General features: G+C 44.6%; 1 protein-coding gene across 9 annotated transcripts in view; it reads right to left on the bottom strand.

Moving 5' to 3' along the window:
• DPF3 (double PHD fingers 3) overlaps positions 1 to 19,889 on the bottom strand; it is a 166,962-nt gene that overhangs the window by 62,411 nt on the left and 84,662 nt on the right. For 7 of the 9 annotated variants that reach the window (XM_061997682.1, XM_061997688.1, XM_061997684.1 and 4 more), the window contains exons 4-6: positions 8,082 to 8,209; positions 4,458 to 4,553; positions 3,389 to 3,427 (exon numbers count right to left, since the gene is read on the bottom strand). In XM_061997682.1, the coding sequence (XP_061853666.1) occupies positions 3,389 to 3,427; positions 4,458 to 4,553; positions 8,082 to 8,209 (263 nt within the window). The remainder of the gene's footprint in view (positions 1 to 3,388; positions 3,428 to 4,457; positions 4,554 to 8,081; positions 8,210 to 19,889) is intronic. The other 2 variants (XM_061997685.1, XM_061997687.1) reach the window with 1 other exon arrangement.

The raw sequence follows: 19,889 nt of genomic DNA, 5'->3' as shown, positions 1-19,889 counted from the left end.
ACACATTACATTAATGGATCTTGTAATGCGGTGGAGATCCCCTCCACAGGTACCCCAAAGTGTTCATCCATGGCAGTGGCTCACTGCCAGCACATATTCAGTTGAGTGTCATCACACATGCATTTCTGAAGATGTTCAAATACCTTGCTTAACTGAATATGAATAGATGAACAGCTGCTAGAGGATGAATACAGTCATCAAACCAGCCAGAGAACAGGCCCCAAACAGAAGAGGTAAATGGTTTCCTTTCATACTTTCAAAGGGAGGTTGTTTTTGTTTGTTCTGTTTTCTAGTTGATAAAACAATGTTTTGAAATGGGCTTCTTGGGCAGAGCTGCCATGGTTAATTACAAAACAGAGCTTTGGTCAGTTAGTGGAAAAAATCAGGTGACATGGGAACAGGAATTACCCAGAAAGGTCTCTCTCTCTCTCCAGTTCTGTGTTCCTACAACACACCAAGCTGCCAGCCCTGGAAACTGAAAAGCTCCTTCTCCACAGCACAGACTGCTCTGTCCTGAGCACCAGGGGTGAGAGTGGAACTCAGCATCAAAGGTACTTGGTTCTGACCCCTCTCAGCTGAGATGCCAATGAGGGGACAGCTCATATCTCTCCAATGGTGGAGGCTGTGATGTGGAACTGGGAACTGAGCCAAGGCTTTCAATTCTTTCATCTTCACTAATGCACAGAGTGTAGATGACAATAATTTAGACCTGATCTGTATTTGAGGAAGTGATCTGCAGGTGAACAGCTACTAGAGAGCCCTTTATTAATTGTGTCAGCTACCCTATTCCTGGGTAAACCCCACAAAATTGTTTCTGCTGCTCTTCTTCCTAAACTGTTGATGTTTCTCATCCCAGACAAGGCCTCCTGACTCAAATCCTTTGAGCTTTTGCATGTGAATATAAGAAAGGGATAGAGCTTTGTTAAGTAAAGCTGGAGAAGATGTAGAAACTCGGAGTATATTAGTACCCCAGACACAAAGGGGTCACAGGGGCTCTGTCCCTCTTCTGTGGATTGGAGACTGAAATAGCACTATTTGAGCTGCATTCCATCAGATATCTAAAGAGAAGAAACAAGGAACAGTTTGGCACTGGGCTGCCAAAGTCTGTCAAAACAGGGATTTATACAAACTTCACATGTTACTTCCCTGGGATCTCTCAGGTCTTACTCTTAGCACAGTCCTGAAGGAAAGGCACGGATTTGCAGCTGTCTGGATGAGGGTAAGTACTACTAGGTATGACAAGTGTAGCTCTCTCTGCCTTCTGCAAAGACCTCTGTGCAGGTCAGCACATAGGTGCACAGTGAGACTTGCAAGGGTGAACTGAAAAACAGTTTCACCCTGGAAAAGGCCCCAGCAGCAACTGTTTGGAGGAAGCTGCTTTACTGACCATATCACAAAAAATCATCTTACTAGTCTGCAATATTTTCTCTCTGACTGCCAGCTGTGTAAACCCCCTCTGAGCTATCAAATTGATCCCAGGCTAGTTTCTTTCTTCCCTCACTACTGCAAAACGTGCTGCAAGCTGCATTTCAGTCCATGGCTGCTCCTACACAACCCCTGGCTCATCAGAGAGTCTACACACAGACAAGTGATTGACCCTTCACAAATATTTCTGCTGGTACCTGGATTAAGATGTAATTTCCCTGTATCCTACCAGTTGCATTGGCTTTCCAGGGCTGTGAAAAAGATGTAAAGCCTTATTTTTGTCACTAGTCAGTAGGTCTGACTCTGTTTACATATTGAGAAGGGATCTGTTGAATGAGAAGGTACTGTTTTTACATAGGCACCTTTCAGAATAGGACAGTAATTCAAGGGCTGTTTCTCTAGTCTTACAGCCAGCTGTTTCCCTTCAGACCATTCTCCACAGGAACACGAGGGTACAGCCTCCATGGCACGGTCACACATCAGATCTCTTCATGAACTGAATGCACAGGGGGAGATTTTTCAAGTCAATGACTTTTAGTGAGACCTGAGTCACTAAATGTCTTTAGTGCCTTTGAAATTGTCCATGGGGTATCCAGCTGCTGAGCACACAATCTGTATGGGTGCAGCTGTGTTCCTCTCCTATCTCCTAGCAAACTGTCCTTCCCACCTCCTGCCACCTTCTCCCTGTCCAGTGAAGATACTAAAAGGCTTCTGTAAATCCATCTCCTTCAGTGTCCTTCCCTAATGCTCCCAGGATTGCAGAGCTAGACTTGAGGGGACAGTAAACCCGGCAGCTGCCCCAGGGGTACTAAACTGAGTGCCCTGTGCTTGCTCCTGGCAGTCCTGTCTGCTGAATTCAGTCACCCATGACTGCCCTCATTCTCCTGACGAGATGCAGCAAAGACTATGAGACTTGACATGTGAGGCCTACAAGTCATGGCACAGTAGCCTTGAAGCAGGCAGAGAGAGTAGCCAGAGGGACAGATGGAGAGCCCAGGATTAAAAATAACAAATCAAGCTGCAGGGAAAGGAAGGAGCATGTGCAATTTGGAAAGTCCACAGCAGTATTTCTGTTGCATTAATCCTGCATCGCTGCTGTCAGCCTTTCTCACTCCTCTGAGTCCCCAAAGGCCACACTCTGCAGGATCTAGTTTCCTATGCATGTCCTTCCCCTCTCCTGCCCTCTAAAAATACCCTAACCAGCTCCTTCCCAGAAACAAAGTGCTGCCCAGGTTTCACATCTCCTGATTTCAAATCCTTATCCTCAATCTCCTGCACTGGGTCAGTCTCACACTGGACAAGGGCTCCTGGAAGCGTGGCAAAACACCCGTGATCAGACACAGCTCAGGCTCACCAGTTTTCAACAGCTACAGAATCTGGCCCTGATTTTGAAACCCTAATTTAGACCACATTTTGCTTTGGTTATTGATGCCATCAAATAAACATGAACATTGCTCCAAGTATTTGGCACACTTCAGAACTCTATTTCTTACACTGAACGAGGGCAGGGCACTAGCAGAGCAGGAGTTAGTTGCAAGAAAAAGGCAAGAGATTCTGCTGCTCCTGTATTTTAATAGGGGGCTGATTCTTGGGCAGGAAATAAGACATAACTTTATGCTTTGAAATGAATGGACAGGGAGTACTCTTCAACTCTTTTCCCTCCAGTAGCAGAGAAAAAGTAATAGAGTTATTGTGAAACGACTTTGCACAGAACAGTGACTTCAGGACTCTGTTTGTGTAGGCCTGGGATATATGAACACAGCAAATTCCCTTCTCCTGAGCAGTGTATCTCCTTCAGCTGTTCACTCCCTTCCACTCACCCTAACCAGCATGCATCATTTATGTGAGGAAAGAGTTGTTAGCCTGGAGTATTAGTTGATTGCTACAGTCAAGCTTGTGTGCATGTGTGGAGTCTAACTCCTGGGGTTGGTTACTTGGTTCATACAAATTGTCTGAAACTTACATTTTTCTGGAAAATTTTTTTCCAGGTGGGGGTCTTTGGCTAAGAAAGAAAGAAAGAAAGAAACTGGTTCAGGTGATTTTGAGAATAGGAAGGTGAAAATATATACTTATCCAATTATTAAAGTGCTTTGATCTTATATTAATTAAAGGACTTAAGCTCCAAAATAAAGAGGAGCAGAAAACTGAAACAACACAACAACACAAGAAACCAAAGGAGAGGGTCTGATGCATAAATACATTGCAAGTATTCAATGTGGTTTCACGTCTCTTAATTCAAAAGCTATTATATCCTGCTCATTTGGCCTGAAACGTGGCCCTTCTTGCTCGACTCCTACAAACACATCAAAAGGTACTTGCAGAGCTCCTGTGCCCCTGCAGCATCTGCTGGAGCCAAAGAGAGATGAACATGCTCCAGACGTGTGAGAATTGTGTTCACGTTTCATTTCGGTGCCTAACTCATGGGCTCACGATGGAAAAAGGTGATTCTGAGTTTTACATCGTTAGCCTCATGACTTCACTGTGAAAAGACATCTTAGGTAAGGAGGAGGGACTCAGACTCCCTTAAGGATAACATATTGCCCATTTTAAGCAAATGGAAGATTTGTCATGGGCTCAAGAGGGCCAGTGTCAGACACAAAGTGCCACCTTGGAGAAAGCTGCAAAACGTGTTAACACAGTTCAAGTTACTTCTATTAATCAGTTTGGTTTTGCTGTCATGGCTGAATTTGTTGCTTTTCTGTCATTTACAAATGTTGTTTCAAAGTAAAAGCATTGTAGCAGCAGGATGTCATCATAATGACTACAGCTGACACCACAGCTGTAAATACAGCACACTGAATTTACCCCAACTTTCTTACTCTCTGAATAGACTTTTTTTCTTGGTAACACACAAAAATCAATTGAAAGAAACATTCAAGATCTTTGAACACACGACTGAAAATTACCTACAGGGTTCTCACTGTCACACATCCATGGAAATGCACTCTGCATACACAATACATGTGACAAATACACAAGCAAAAAGCAGAGGTTGCTTCTTTCCTTTCCGTTCCAGTAAACTCTGCACTTACCCGTCCTCGAGGCCTGTTCTTTCGTTTGGGAATATCTTCTTCCAAATCTTCTTCCTCATTCACTTCATCTGCATTTTCATCATTTTCTAAAACCCTCTGTGGTTGAACAATAAACAGGAATGGTTAGAAGAAAAGAAGATGACACATCCAACCAAGTGCTGCTCTTTACCACCGAGACTGCAGGTGATTAAATCACATTTGATTAATGATATGATGCCAAAGCACATCCCAGAACCCTTATTTCTTTCCACTAAAGCAAAATTTGCTTTCCCTTCCATCCCTCAGTTCTCCAGGGAGCTCTTATTAAAAAATACCACTGGTATCACAGTCAGCAACGAAGAAAAGGTTCCTAAGGAGTAAGAGGGGTAGCACTGAGCAGTGAGAGCCTGAGACAACACCAGTATTAGTATGCATGGCTGCAGGCCCTGTCCAGCAAATTGTTTGCATGGCTTTTTTTACTTGGGTTTCTTGCACCTGGAGTTGTTTTGTTTTCCTCTAACGTGGAGAATGCACTTTAAGGAGACAGAAAACAGTGGTTTTCTCCTTGGCAGCTCACTGTTTTCTTTGCTTAGCAAAAAACCAGAGGAAATGCCTCTGTACTTTCCAGCATGTTTAGTGGATCTAGAAAGCAGCACCTTTCAGGGCACACACACAGAGTCATCTGGAAGCAAGGGTCTTGCTGCATGAGGATGCAGAGGAAGTCCAGGTCTCATGGAAGTCGATAGGGATGGCAGCAATAGTTCCTTCAATTATTTAATAGGAACAACAACTCATCATCTCTCATACTGTGAGATGCCCAGGCCAGGGAATTTCAGTCCTTTTATCTTGATCTTTTGAACTATAACCTCTATAGGACCAAACACAGGCTGGTCAGCCTGAAAACACACACGAGTGGGACATGGCACAGACAAAGGTGAGACAAAGCATCACAACACCAATGTGGAATGAAGTCCCATTGAAATCCCCTCAGTCCTTGCCATGAATCACAGACTCACAGAATGGTGGGGGTTGGAAGGAACCTCTAGACATCAACCAGTCCAACCCTCCTGCTAAAGCAGGTCCCACCTAGGTCAGGTCACACAGGAACGTGTCCAGGTGGGTTTGGAGACTTCCAGAGCAGGAGCCTCCACACTCTCCCTGGGCAGCCTGGGCCAGGGCTCCCTCACCCTTACAGCAAAGAAATTTTCCCTTGTGTTTAAGTGGGACTTTTTGTGTTCCAGATTTTGTCTATCATCCCTTGTCTTGTCACTGGACACAACAGAAACAAAGTGTTGCCCCAACCTCCTGACACCCACCATTTAGACATTTGTAACTATTAATGAGCTCCCCCCTCAGTCTCCTCTTCTCCAGACTGAGCAGCCCCAGGTCCCACAGCCTTTCCTCATAAGGAAGATGCTCCAATGTCTACTAGAAACACAGACACGGGCCACAGTCCATTCATGGTGTGGTGTCATTTCAGAAGGGACTAATCTGGAATCACTAACTGATCTTTGCCACAGCACCACTCCTCTAAATTACAACATGCAGCCGTGACTGAAATCAGTGACGTTCAACCGATGGGGATGCTTTTCACTCTTACTCTGCTTATCTACAATTTCTACTTAACAGCTATTTGAAAGCCAGCAGAGGGAGAAGAGGAGCAAATCATATTTGCTTTCTCTCCTTTCTACATACTTCAAAGCATCAAATTCTGTATTTGTTGGAATACAACAGAAAGAAGCCTGTATTGGGAAGACTGACCATATGAGCTACTCATCAGCTACATCTTTCAGACTAATATTGGACAGTGCCCCTTCTAAAAAGTACAGACTACATTTAGAACATGGTAGAGGATCAAATCTTCATCTGGTTTTTGCTTCTTTTAAGTCTCAGGAGGCTATTAATGAGGTCAGACCCTCATGAAATACCATTTCACACTAGAGTACTAAACCCTAAGGGGTGTAAAAGTTAAGCAAGTTCCAGTTCTACACACACAGAATGTTTCTTCAAAACTCATGCAGTGGCATATGCTAATTGACTTCACCTTAGGAAAGCTGAAGCACTGGGAAAATGTTGTACATGAGGAGACTACTGGTATGCAAGAAAACAAGCAAACTTAGTGATGTGAGTCTAATTTCACGTTGCTTCGTATCTTAAAGGCTCTCCAGGAAAAAACAAAGCTGCAGCCATATTGTACCTGGGAGAGGAAGGAGCTAGCTCACAATAATCCTACACAAGAGCAGCTAAGAGAAGTATTACAGACCACTTCCTTTGTTGAAAATGGTACCATCAATTTAGGAGAGAGACAATAAGTGACCAAGTGTGATAACGACTTTGATCCTTGATAGAAGCGGCCAAAAGGGTATTCTGAGCCTTCTCCAGCAACAAGTGTCTGTTCCACCATCTCTGAAGTCTCTTTCTTTGGGCTGCTGCTGGGGATAATCTGGGAGCCCAGATCACACAGCAACATCCAAAGGCACTTGTTGATTTCATAGGGAGGCTTCACCATGACTTCTTCTGACCTTGGAAGTGGGTTTAAACAGAGCTTTAGGGTGCTCTGCTTCATAGGCCCAGATAAACCACTGAAGAAGGAACCACAAAGTGGGCTTCGTGCCAAGCTTTTCCCCACTCCATGAGCATGGGATGTTTCCAGTTTGATGATGCTCCTTCACCTGTGTAACTGCTACCAGGAGACCTAATTTTGCTGCTCTTACACCTGTGAAATTTCTAGCAAATAGACCAGTAGGACTGAGCTCCAAGTAATACAAATTTGATGCCCACATTCTTTCTGTTTCACTTGGCACAGGGCTGCCACATTTTTCATGGTTTCAGGTTCCATCTCAGCCAAAATTACCAAATTTGACCCATTGCCAGTGGCTCCTGCTAAAAATACATCAGAATAAGACTCACAGCACAAGGGTGTTTTAGCATCAGCAAAGATGTGCTGCTGCTCCCTGGGAGGGACCCACTTTCCAAGCAACTTGGGATGACTTCAAAAGTGACATGCACTTATATAAGAGCCCTTTATAGCAGCTGAATTCCTTCCATGACAGACCCACAGATGTGTCTCTGCTTTTAGATGTTAAAGGATAAAATGGCATCTTGATAGATAGCTTTCAAAACAATGCCCATGAAGAGGCCATTTTTCCCAGCCCTGCATCAATAACTGAGATAATTAAGATGAGAATATTTGTAGTTATGTATTGTGCCTGTATACTTCTCAGTACAAAAAAAAGGTGCAAGGCAATGATGAGTTTTTGTCTACAGTCGGCAGCTGTGAGTCCACATTCAAACCCATGCCCAAATTCACTTTAAACAAGAGGCACTAACGTTCAGTTTATGGTTGAGACCCATCTCTGCTCATCAGTTTTATGTGTAATCATCTCACAGTGCAGCAAAACAAATTCCAAGCCAGGAGGTGTGCAGAACACAGCCGAATGACCGAGATACTTGTGACAGGAGAAGTGTGTGAGAGCCCAAGTTCATTTGGAGCATTACAGTGACACACAAGGCTTTGATAACATTCTGACAGCAGAATGACACCACTATCAACAGATGCACTGTTCTGCCATAGGACAAGGTCTGCTAGGCTCAGAGACAAATGGTGAAATGCAGCCCTGTTGTCAGGGCACAGGATTCCTTTACCTGGATTTCTTGTATAGTGTCTTCCTCTTTAGTGTCTGTTTTTTTCTCTATCCCCTCTCCACGCAGCAAGGCTTCCAGAGTTGTGCTTTCTGAGGTGAATCCATCTTTTTTCAGAGGCAGATCAACTTCTGAAAAACAAAACACACTAACTGTATGTGTTTCCTTCAGCTAACAAGCAGGCCAGAGATGACAAGCAGAAGACCGACAAACTCTCAAGCTTGTTTCTAACTTGAATGAGAGTTCTTCAAGTTCATCTTTTAAACTGCTAAGGATCTCCATGTAGGATTAATTTCTATCTTGCTGAAAACCTGCTATATTTTCAACTGCTCTGTTTGCTTACAGGGGAAAAAAGATAAGCTGGACATACTGTAGCAGGAGGAAATAAATGGGGGAACCCATCAACTTTATGTTAACTCCCTGTGCTTCAAATACAGAAGAAAACCAGGATGAGTATTGAAATAACAGGTAGGAAGAGCTGATCTCCTGAAGGAAAAAAGTAGTTGAATGCAAATTATCATTTGGCATAGTTTATACAAGCAAGCAGCATTTTCCTACACCAGGGCATGTTCTACATGTGGGGGAGCAGATGTGTGTAGGGCCAAGGCTGGAAACTTAAAACTGAAGAAAGCCAAAGGGATGTGTCTTGAAATTTCATGTAAGAATCACAGAATCATAGAATGGTGGGGGTTGGAAGGGACCTGCAGAAGCAGGTTCACCTAGATCAGGTCTCACAGGAACATGTCCAGGCTCTTCAGTTTGTTTTAAATGAATCCACACCAATGAAGAAACGCCATGGCACAACCATGAGGGCAGAATCTAGCCCTACTCATGCAAGGGGTTCATTCAGAGCAAGCCTATGGCAGGGAGACATCCTGAATGCCAGCTATGGATTCATCAAGTACTGCCTCCTTTCTGAAATTAATTCCTTCCTCTAGCCCAACAGATTTATACAGTAGTCATGTACAGGACTGACACTCCCAGATCAGCATCTGGTGTCCTTATCTCACAGCTCTGTCAACTTCTATCTTTTAGAACTGTGTTGGGTTCCCCAGTCTGCCTGAAGCTCCCTGTCTTTCTGTCACCATAAGTTGTAAACTTTGCAGGGCAGAAATTCATGTGCTTATAAAGCCCCAAGTCACTCCTGCAATCCAAATACTGAATGAAGGCTTCCACTTGGGACGGTAAAGCATAATCTGTTTCTTGGGGGCAATCACATCTCACCAATATGTTTGTTCTCTATATGAAAAACTCTTAAGCCAGCAAATAATTCAGGGTCCCTGATCAGTGCTTCCACAACATGCTTGCTCAAGTCTTCTGAAGTGAGAGAGCATTGCTCAGCCAATAACCACAGAAAATCCAGCTAAAATTCCAGCAAAGGCTATTCTATTCATGGAGGGAAAGGCTGAGTGCAAACCATGCAGAAACCCCAAACCACTGGGATTTTCAAAGGAAACTCCCAGGACAACCCACACAATGGGATGGGGTCAACTGTGAACTGATCTCCCTTCTCATCACAAGGAGGTCTATTCAATCAGGCCTCTGTTTTCAGCATTAAGCTCTGCACACCCATCCCATTATGCCACCTTCCCCAACTTCTCCCTTACTTGAGCTACAAAGAAGACAGAAAAGTCATCAGGGAATCATACAGATTGAGTTTCCCTGTATGAACTCCCAGTACCTCTCTCTGGATGCTAAATCCTGACATTTCAATAGAGAGGAAGGATTTTAGACTTGATTTATGTGCAAATCACTTGAATCCAAAGTCACTAAAGAACCTCCATAATCATCTATGGCTGTGGGCTCAGCTTCACAAGTCTTATGCTTAGGTGCAAAAGGGCATTTGCTCTATATGTGGGACCTTGGGGAACTGCAAAACTCACGGGGTCATCATATATTCAGCAAGAGGAGAAGCTTCAAGTAAGCTCAAGGGCATTCAGAACAAACATTGTGACAAGCTATGAGTGTCTCTGGATACCAATATGCCCAGCAAACGAATGCATTAGAAAAGGGACTAAGCAAGGAAGCGCTGAAAGCTAAGTAGAACATATATGAAAGTAAATCTGCTCCCTGTTTGTTCCAGAGACTTCAAACATCGAGCCAAGAGGGAAAGACAGGATTTAAGGTCAAAAACTGGCAAAAAGCTGTCTTTAATTGGCATGGGTTTTGTGTGGTGTTGCTGCTTCCCAGCAGCAGAGGTCCAGGAGACTGCTCATCCCAAATCCTGCCTCTCATCTGCCTACTAAGCTGACTGCTACTCAATTCCTTCCTTCCTTCTCCATTGATAGCTTCTGGAGTCCATTTGCAGTCCTAAGTAGCTCTAGAGAGTGGGAAATGGCAGAGCTATGTCATTTGGAATGCAAAGTTTACAGCATAAAAAGCTTCAGAGGTCCAAAGACATCCTCCTTCAGTGAGACAAGCATTTCCTTGGTAGGTCAGAACCTCTTGCATCCTCGTTTCCCAGGTGCTTTCCTGCTTACACCTAATTACTGTTTCAATCTGTTTCTCAAATGTAAAATATATAGGTCTTTAAATCCCTGAATCACCTCTAAATCCTTTTTAAACATAGTTAAAAACATTTGCTACCTACTAATTGTTCTATTTTAACTCTGGTTTATCTCACAAGCTCTTCTTCAGATAGTGCCCTTTCAGAGAACATAATCTTTATTACAAGTAATAACTACCAGTAAAAGCTCTACAACAAAAAGCTCACTCTTTCATGTAAAAATGTTAAGAAGGTTTGTAGATAAGTTGCTTTTTGATCAGTGTAGGGAATGCAATAGCACCTGGGTACTGTAGGAGGTAGAGGAAACAGTCAGACCCACAGGACTGGGAAGTGTCAAATCAACAGAAATCATCAATGAACACGAAAATGTTCATTAGGAACTCTTCCTGTTTTAATAAACCACCATACTCTTGGTGTCACAGCTAAATATTGGCCATATACTATAAATCTAATAAGTGTGTGTGCCCGTGATGAAAATTTATGTCTCTCAACTTGCCACAGTCCCTTTCATAGAGATTTAATTAAGGTGGTTGTTTCTGCTCACCAGCTCCATGCAGCAACCTCTCTATTTATCAGTGGTGGTAGGATCTGAACGAGCACCCGTGCCAGCATCGTTCCTGCCTCTGTTTTCTCTTGAAGTGCTGCCTCCAAAAGAAGCACACTTTGACAAATCCTACAAAATGGTGGGCTTTTTCAAGTTGTGATTCACCAAAACAGCTGCAAATTCCTGCCCTTCAATATGCTCCATTTGGTTTGGGCTGCTTTGGGAGCTGAGCAACTTTTCAGTGTCTCTTTCAAACAGAAATTAAAACCAACCATCCCTTTTTCTATACAGTGCAATGTATTTGTTTTACAATGGATCATTTCCATCTCCACAGTAGCAGCTGCCACCCAAGCCATCATCTCTGTGCACTCGTAAGCAGCTCCATTTCCAGTTCTAATTGGGAACAGAGATACTTATTGGGTGAGTTCCAGCATGATCTATCACGCCAGAGACAGCTACTATGCAAACCAAAGCAAGCCGGCTTCCAAAAACCCTCTTAGACAAACACTGACTTTGCACATAGATTCTTGTGTTTTTGTTTCTTGGTGGTGTTTTCTGGAACAGAAAAAAAAAGTGCCAGAGGAAACTAAATGTTAAGGGTCCACAAAGTGCTGTTTAAGGTGGATAAACCCAAGGATATTACCTTAGTAACCTCCACCTCATATAGGTGGTCTAAAAAAGCCACCTAATTCACGGCAAACAGAACTATTGCTGAGTGAATGCAGCCACTAAGCTCATTAAGAGGATGTGGCAGGATGTGTCTGAAAGTGCAGTGCAGTGGCTCAGCAAGCAATTAAATCCCATGACAGTTTAAAATGAGAATCTATCAGTGTCACAAGAGTGTGAAGCCTCAGCATCTCTGCTGTTCCCACCCCCAGCGTTTTATTTATGACGGCGTATTGGGAACATGGGAAGTCAAAAAGATTATAATGAAATATGCCATATAAAAACCAGATTAAGCCTGCTCTTCTTTGGGGAAATATGCAGAGAGAGAAGCTGTCTGTTAGCTGTCGAGTTTGCAAAAGATACCATCTTTTGGGATGGTGCTCTCTGCCAGCAGACAGAATGCCCCAGGGGAAATGGTGGTGAAAAACCCAGACAAGCAGCATCCATCCATCCATCATACGCTCATCTCCACATCTCCAAGGCACAAATATAGCCTTAGAGTGCAAAGGGTGGGGGCAGGGGGGGTGGAATCCCTCAAGAAAGGAAAAGGAGACAATGCCTTACGTGAAGAGCTGGGTTTTGTAGCTTTTCTGTACGTGCACAAGCTTGTTTGCTTGCTGGCTTGTTACGCTCATGGCCAATAGGGTGATTTGTTAGTGTCCTTGGAACTGATGCATTCACAGCAGTGACCACAGCCAGGTGTACTAAAGGAGGGAGGGCTCTGCAAGCTTTTGTTGTAAGCGTGCCTTTGCCAGCACTGCACAGCACAGCCCTTCACTCCTCCTGCAGATGTGGATCTTCAAACCCCTTCTGTCGCTGCACTGTCTACATCTATCCCAGGGCAGATGCTCAAGTCATTGCTGTTAGGCTTTAACCCTGACCTTCCACGGGCCCTGCTAGCCTGTCCTGTTCTCCCAACACCACTGTAATTCAGCATCCATCTGGAGCAGATTGGTCAGTGCCAGTTCTACACTTAGAATCCTCTCCAACCCTGGTCCACGGGTCCTCCTGCCAGCCCAGTCCTGGGCCTCCCCTGAGACTAGACTGCTGATAGCACACACTCTCACAATGAGTCCATAAAGCCAAACAAATGCCCCTAGAGGCTAGTAAACATCAAACTTACTTTCTTTTTAATCCAAGGCAGATGCAATAAAGCCGTGGCTGTACTGGAGACTGTAAGGCTACTCTGGTAACTGTCTCCCCTGCCAATTCCACCCTCAAGCCTCGTGTATATTATTGCACTCTCCAGGTAAACAGGGCCACGGTGAGAACAAGCATCCAGACAAAGAGAATAATAAACCAGTTTTAGAATCAAGACTACTTGAAAACAAGAGAGTATTTGTTTCCTCAGAAACAAACCATTTTGTGTGGAAAGAAATAGTATGGAGGACTCTCTGATGTGAAGTGAAAACTCCTCTTCAGGCTGGAGCCATGGGATCCTATAAAGCTCTGACATGAATCTTAGTAAACACTTGTTGCAGATTTTAGGCACTACTGAGGTTTGCTCTAGGGAGCACTGGGAGATGGGAAAATCCCAATGTCTCCCCATCACCTCTTCCCGTAAAGCTCATGCTGTGGTTGGAGGGGAGCAGGGAACAGGGGGAGAAAGGGAAGAGATGGAAGAAGACAGAGGAAGCTGTGACAAGGGGAGACTTGCACACTTTCACTCTTCAGCCTGGGCACAAGCTGCAGAAAAATCAGAGGACAACTTTGTTAAAGACTAAGATCCAGTTGAAAGCTTTTATCAGCCTCCAGCTAAAATACATCTCAGGAGGCTACAACAGAACAGGAGAGGGAAATAAGGCTGCAGAAAACAGCAGAGGCCCTCAAACATAAGGTTAAGCATTGTTTAGTTTAACCCATCATCAAAATGTGGACTTTACAAGCAGCTGTATTTCTTTGGCAGACTAGAATGCCTCTATAAAAATCTCTCAATAAAAAAAAATAGCCCTCCTGTCAGTTGTCCCTGGGAAGTTCTTTACAGATTTATTTTTCAGCATAGATATAAATCATTGTCACATATCATATACTGTACCTGCTTCTCAAAGGCTGCCAAATCACAGTATCAGGCTAAATGCTGGATCAGGTAACTACCCTCAGGGCTCAAAACATAAGGGAATAGCTCCATAGAGATACATTATTCTATCATTCATCTGGGTGCTGGTCACTCTTGCATTTGCCTTCTAAGATGGGCTTACACTGCAGTAGGACTTTTGCAGCACCATTTGGCAACACTGAGGGACAGAGGCTGGGTAAGTGCTGTAATTCAGAGAAAACTCCTGAGTTTTCCAGTCTATTCCTCTGGGCTTTGCATCACACTGACAGAGCTTCTGGTCTGTTTGGATAAGAGAATAACTTGGCCTGTCTCTCCATACGTGTTCCTACAGACACGCTCACACGGACGGACGGGCCTCGAGACCCGTCGCAAGAAGCAGAATCTGATTATTGTCCAATAATCAGGCAGCTGTCAGCAAAACACCAGTCACCCCCACACCACACAGCTGGGCCAGTCACCCCACACTGCACACTCTGCAACAGGGAGTCAACCTCCACCGCAATCAACTGCACAATTTCCATATGTGACAGCAGCGAGCAAACCCAGTGGTAGGGAATGCAAACTCATCCATAAACCATGTGCAAAAGCAGCCACGGCAGAACCCGCCTGTGACATTCTGCACAGCCTCCCTCTTCCTTATCGAGGACAGTGGAGGGGATACCTTTAGTAACAGATAAATCTCTGTAATGCAGTTATCTCTCAACTGCAGTGCACAAGCATCCCAATTAATTCAGTCCAGGCCTAGCAGAGCCGGCACTAAGCCAGAGCTGATAAACCTGCCAAAGCCAATCTGAGTCCTGCAATGATTCTTGGGAGCCCACTCTGTGCCTCGTCGTGCTCCAGGTCGAGGGGGTGGGGGTATTTGTTTGAGCCTAGTGTTCAGTTCTGGCTGCATCTGAACATCATGCAGCAGCTCTGTTAAAGAAGCCCTTCTAAAACCCAGAGTGCTGGGGAGCGGGCAGAGACACCCAGTCAGCTCAGAAGACATCAGCAAAGATGCAGCAGGTCTTATTAGCATCCCTCAGCCAGATCACAGGTGGTTTGGTCCTGATCCTGTCATCTCTGTCTGCAGAGCTCCCACTTTGCAAGGTGCTCAGGCCTGGGAAGCAAGGCAGCCACATGCATGTAGTGCAGTGTCTGAAGAAGTCAGCCGTGCCAAGCAGAGCTGGCAGCACCTCTAGATCAGTAAATACCAAACCTGCATAAACCACTGAAGAACAGAAAGGCCACAGCAAAATGGCAATGATTTTAGGATGGGCTAGGGAACAATCAGCCCAGTTGCTGCCCTTGGCATCGCTGCTGTCTCACCATGTGGTCTTGGGCCAAACTCTAACAAAGGTACGCTCTGCTTCTCCATCATCTGTCAAATGGAGATAGCCTCCATCTGTCCTCTGGGGTTTGGTAGGGCTTGTTTAATATTCATAGGCATTCAGGCATTCAAATAAAATCCACCAAAAAAATGCAAGGTTTTCTTACAGGTTCTCACAAAAGCCAGGTTTAAACACTTCTCCTTTTTTCTCCCAGTCAAGAAAAACAAACCAACTTGAAAAAGCAAGACAATTTCCACAGACACCAGATTTCAGTGACCACTTCGCCAGTTCCAAGGAATGAGGATGATATTTACTCATCCACTAAGATGCATCTGGCAGATGAAACTGGATCATTGAAAAATGTTATTATAAGGAGAAAGGCTTGTAATAGAAAAATGGCATGAGATGCTAGTGGGCAGGTATCCCTTTCAGAAATGAGAAAGAACAAAGCAAAGCATCAACTGAGATGCTCAGATCTCTTGCCACAAAAAAAGCAAGAAATTCCAAGAGGCCTATAAAGCGTTTAGACAAAAAGGTGAACTCCAGAATTAATAACAGAATGGTAAACAGGAAGATTAATGGCACCAGAGAAAATGCAGATGGTGAAGCCCAGCCTGCAGGCTCAGCAAGACTCTGAATAGGGAAAGGGGGAAAAGGCAAGGTGTAAACAAGGTGACCTTCAAAGTCACAGTCAAAGTCACACAAAGCCTGCCAACAGGCCAGCCAGAGGGCATCCCGAGACACAGATGTGCCATCTGGGGTAGGCTGTCTCGTGACAACATGAACAAGATTTGTCTCTTGCTAAATTTGCAGGGAGGCAAAATGGGTAGCAGTAGAAAATATGACCACTCATTCAAAAGGGGACAATGGGAAGCAATTGCCTGAATATCCCCACTCAGAAAGGTCTTGTGCCCACTTGCAAAGCCTGGCTTTCACTAAACAAATGTTTTCCTTCAGGTTTTATGCTTTAGGTTTATGGTAAAGAGAAAATACCTCAAAACCTAAAACTCAGCACAGAGAAGCAGCTCCTTAAACCCATGATGGTATACATTTCCCCCACCTTGGCAGGTCTGTTCACTCCAGATGGCACATGTGGCTGAAAGCAGGTAAAGATGCCTCAGACATCTCTGTGTCCAATATCTGCTTTTACACAGTTCTCTTGCTCCATCTCAGTGCTTAGTTGGGCCTCGAATCTTCCAACGAGCTCTGTGTACACCTGAGAGATCTCCCTTCTTTGCCCTCAGTAAGAAGTGCGAGAGAGGAATCTCCTACCTCAGTTGTGCAGGGAAGCCTGGCTCTTTCAGACCTGATGCTTACATCATTGGGGTCAACCAGGAAAATGGAAAAGCAAATGCAGTCACATGGGGTTTTTAAACACACGACTCAACCCCCAGTGGCACAGCGCTAAGGGGAACAATGGGATCTCTAAACAAGCCTTCTACAAAATAAGCCAAATATGCCCTGCTAGGGCACCCAGAGGCAAGAATTCACTGTGGAAAACAGCAGACCCCAGCTGTGGGAGTGCAGCAGGTAGTGAATTCACACACCTCTTTTCCTTCCAGCCTGGCTCATCAAATCCAAGCGTTTCAGGCAAAAATTGGCCCATTTGAGTCCAAGTGCAGAAATCAGTTAATTCAGCGCTAAGTCTACAAGCAGACATGTCTGAATGGTTTTTATTTGGATGGGCTGCATATCAACTGCAATTAAAGCCATTGGCACGACATCCACTTTCAGAGCCAGAGCCACAGGTGCTGGATGAGCTCAGGCAGGTTGTGCGAAGCCCACACAGCTGTGTCAAGCAGGCCTGACTCAAGGCAGCCTGCAGTTGCTGACAGGAGCTCTGGGTATCCCTACCTACCCTTCTCCAGCAAGGCCCATCACACAGCTCTGGTGATTGCTTTTTGAACAGAACAGGAATGGAGAGATGAAGTACACACCTGAAAACGCTCAAGCGGCATGGAGGAAGGAATCAGGGAGAACATGAGTGAAAGGCAGCAGGATGGGGCGAAGCTGTTGCATCCCTTCTCCTTGCCTACTGCAGCTGAACTATGGCAGGCTTGTTCTGGAAACTGCCACAGAGACAGTCTGAAAAATGGAAGCTCTGGGCATTGAATTATGCCTTTTCAATCTCTTTCTCCTCTCTGCTAACAGAGCAACGCTGTAAACTCCCAGATCCTGAACACGGGCCCTTTGCACAGCTCACATCAACACGGTGAAAACAGACGATAATGGGGAAGAGGGAGAGACAGCCATGCAAGGGGAAAACAAAGTGAAACAGAGAATAGTTGCTCTTCTCTCCTTTTCCCCTGCTCAGCTTTCATTTCCCTTTGTTCATCTAACGTTGAGCCAAGCTAAGCCAGAGGAGCTGCCGTGCTGGGCAGCAAGATTGATGGCTGCAGGCAGACTCCACAGTGAAGAGACGGATGACTGGTCATTTCCCGCGATGCACCGAGAAACAGCCATCCTTGCAGCCATGCTGAGCCCATTTGTGCTCCTTTTGAAAAGAGAGATAAACACAGGCAGCCAGAGGCACCTGAGCGTCCTTTTCCTTCAGAAGGACACAGTCATACTCCTCTGGGTTCCTTGAGAAGGTCGCTCTGTCCATCCCTGAACATCTGGCTGTGGGATTTGCTAACTCTCTTCCTCCCCCAGCAATCATCCATCTATTAGAGCACAGTGCAGGTCGGAAGAAAACAGTGAGGAGAATAGTGTGACAACCTCATCAATCTACAGCTCCACGCTTGGCTATTTAGTTTTCTTTATGCTCTTCCTAAATGGCAGTGGGGGGGGGGGAGTGAGGGGGGAAGAATTGCTACTGGTATGAAAGAGTGAATTGTGGAAATGGCAACGTGGATTGGAGCAAGTCCTTATGACTATTAAAATGTTGTGCATGTACTAAAGCAGTAGGGAACTAATTAAGATTCAGGATTGAAAGGCAAAACAAAAAAGTTGGATGCACTCTGGTTCCATCTGTAGCACTTGCTGAGAGTTCAGATGCAGTAGGAGCATCATCTTTAGCAGAGAGAGGTTATTTTGTTCTTTATTTTGCCCATTCAGATATTAACAGAAAGCTCCCTGGAAGAACATACTGTAAGTATATTTATAGTGCCAACCCTGGTATAGCAGCTTCAGAGGCACAAAGCACTTAATCCTGACTCCTTTCTATTTAGTTAATAGTGTCTCTGTTCACTGACACCGTCCTGGTCTATAGCATTGCTCACAGATACAGCTTCTGTGTTTCCAGTTCTCCTGCCGTGCTGCTACCTCAGCGAGGCAATGAGCATTACATGGCAGATGCATCCATAGCATCATTTACAAATACAGCAGCACTCCAGAAATCCCTATAACCATGAACCTCACTTTGTCAGAGCAGCACACATCTGTAACTGTGGCACTCACACACGCTGCACCACGGAAATCACGAGAAGATAAAAGCATTCACTGTCTCTCTCAAACACAAAGTCACTTCCTTGAAGTGTTCAAGTGTACTTTTAGCACTATGTCTGAGACAGCTTTGAAAACTTGTCTTTTATTCCCAACATGCAATGCTGTTTATTTTAGGCCAACAACAAAAGGATTTTCACTACAGCTCTGTAGGACATGCATAGGATATTAATCACGAGTACATGTGTTCCTAAGGCATCGACCCCATCACTCCCAAGGGCAATCACATGTGCATCACTTCCATCAAGAGGAGGAACGTTTTCATCCTTTCTCCTACATCAAGACCCAGAGCTTTAGCTGATGGAAACTCAGCTGCTCGCTGTGGTCTTCAATAGAACAGTACCCACCTACCACAGCTAAGTCCTGGCTCTAAGCTGCCCTGTTTGTTTAACGATGCTCCAAGTGCATCCTAGGTGAGACCTCTGGTCAGGAAAATGTTGCACAGAAAAGACACATCCACGTATTCCATTCTTAATTCCCCTCCAAACACCAATGGTGTCAGAACCCTGAAGCACAAAATACCTGTCATAAACTACCAGGCAATCAAATGCAAAATGTAGGGAATATTGCAATGAATTGTAATCTAGTAAAAACATACTTAATATCTCTCAGGTAGAAGATGATTATGAGGCTGTAAAACGTTTACTCCAGAGAATAGAAATGACAGACCGTAGAATTCCACCAAGGAAGGTGGTGGGAAGTGCAGGGATGTGGGAGGGGAAGCCACCACACTCTCCATCCTACTCTCAGCAAATCTGTAAAGCCTGGCTTGTAAGAGTTCAAATTGGACTTTATACTAACATTTATTGCTCATTCCTTTATATCACACACCAGAAAAATATCACCTGCTGTAACTTCGGTAATATTTCCTACCACAAAACGATTTCATTTGCTGTGTGTCAGGAGAACAAGCAAATGGGATCATTGTTTTCAAGTCCCATTTTGAATGTAGTGATATCCCATAACCTCTTTGCTATCTGTTGTTAACATTTTATTGTATAAAATAGTGCACAGGTCCTGCTCTACAGTTGATCTCTCAGCTCAGTGACTTTACTGGACTCTGTCTTGCAGGATGCCAAGTACCAAACCTGTGAGTCTGGTCCAACCCAGTAATTTACATGCGGATTTCATTTTAAGCATGTGACAAGTCCCATTAATTACAAAAAGATCACTCATGTTCTTAAAGCCCAAGCTCAGGTGCTTTCCTTGTCTGAGGTTAGACAGCTTGGCATCTTACAAGACTAAGCCCTGGGGACTTGATCCTATAAACCCTTTTTCATGGGAT

This window comes from Colius striatus, chromosome 6 (assembly GCF_028858725.1).
Source record: "Colius striatus isolate bColStr4 chromosome 6, bColStr4.1.hap1, whole genome shotgun sequence".
Taxonomy (NCBI): Eukaryota; Metazoa; Chordata; class Aves; order Coliiformes; family Coliidae; genus Colius; species Colius striatus.
The sequence above is the reverse complement of the archived record's forward strand: the minus strand, read 5'-3'. Positions and strand labels throughout refer to the sequence as shown.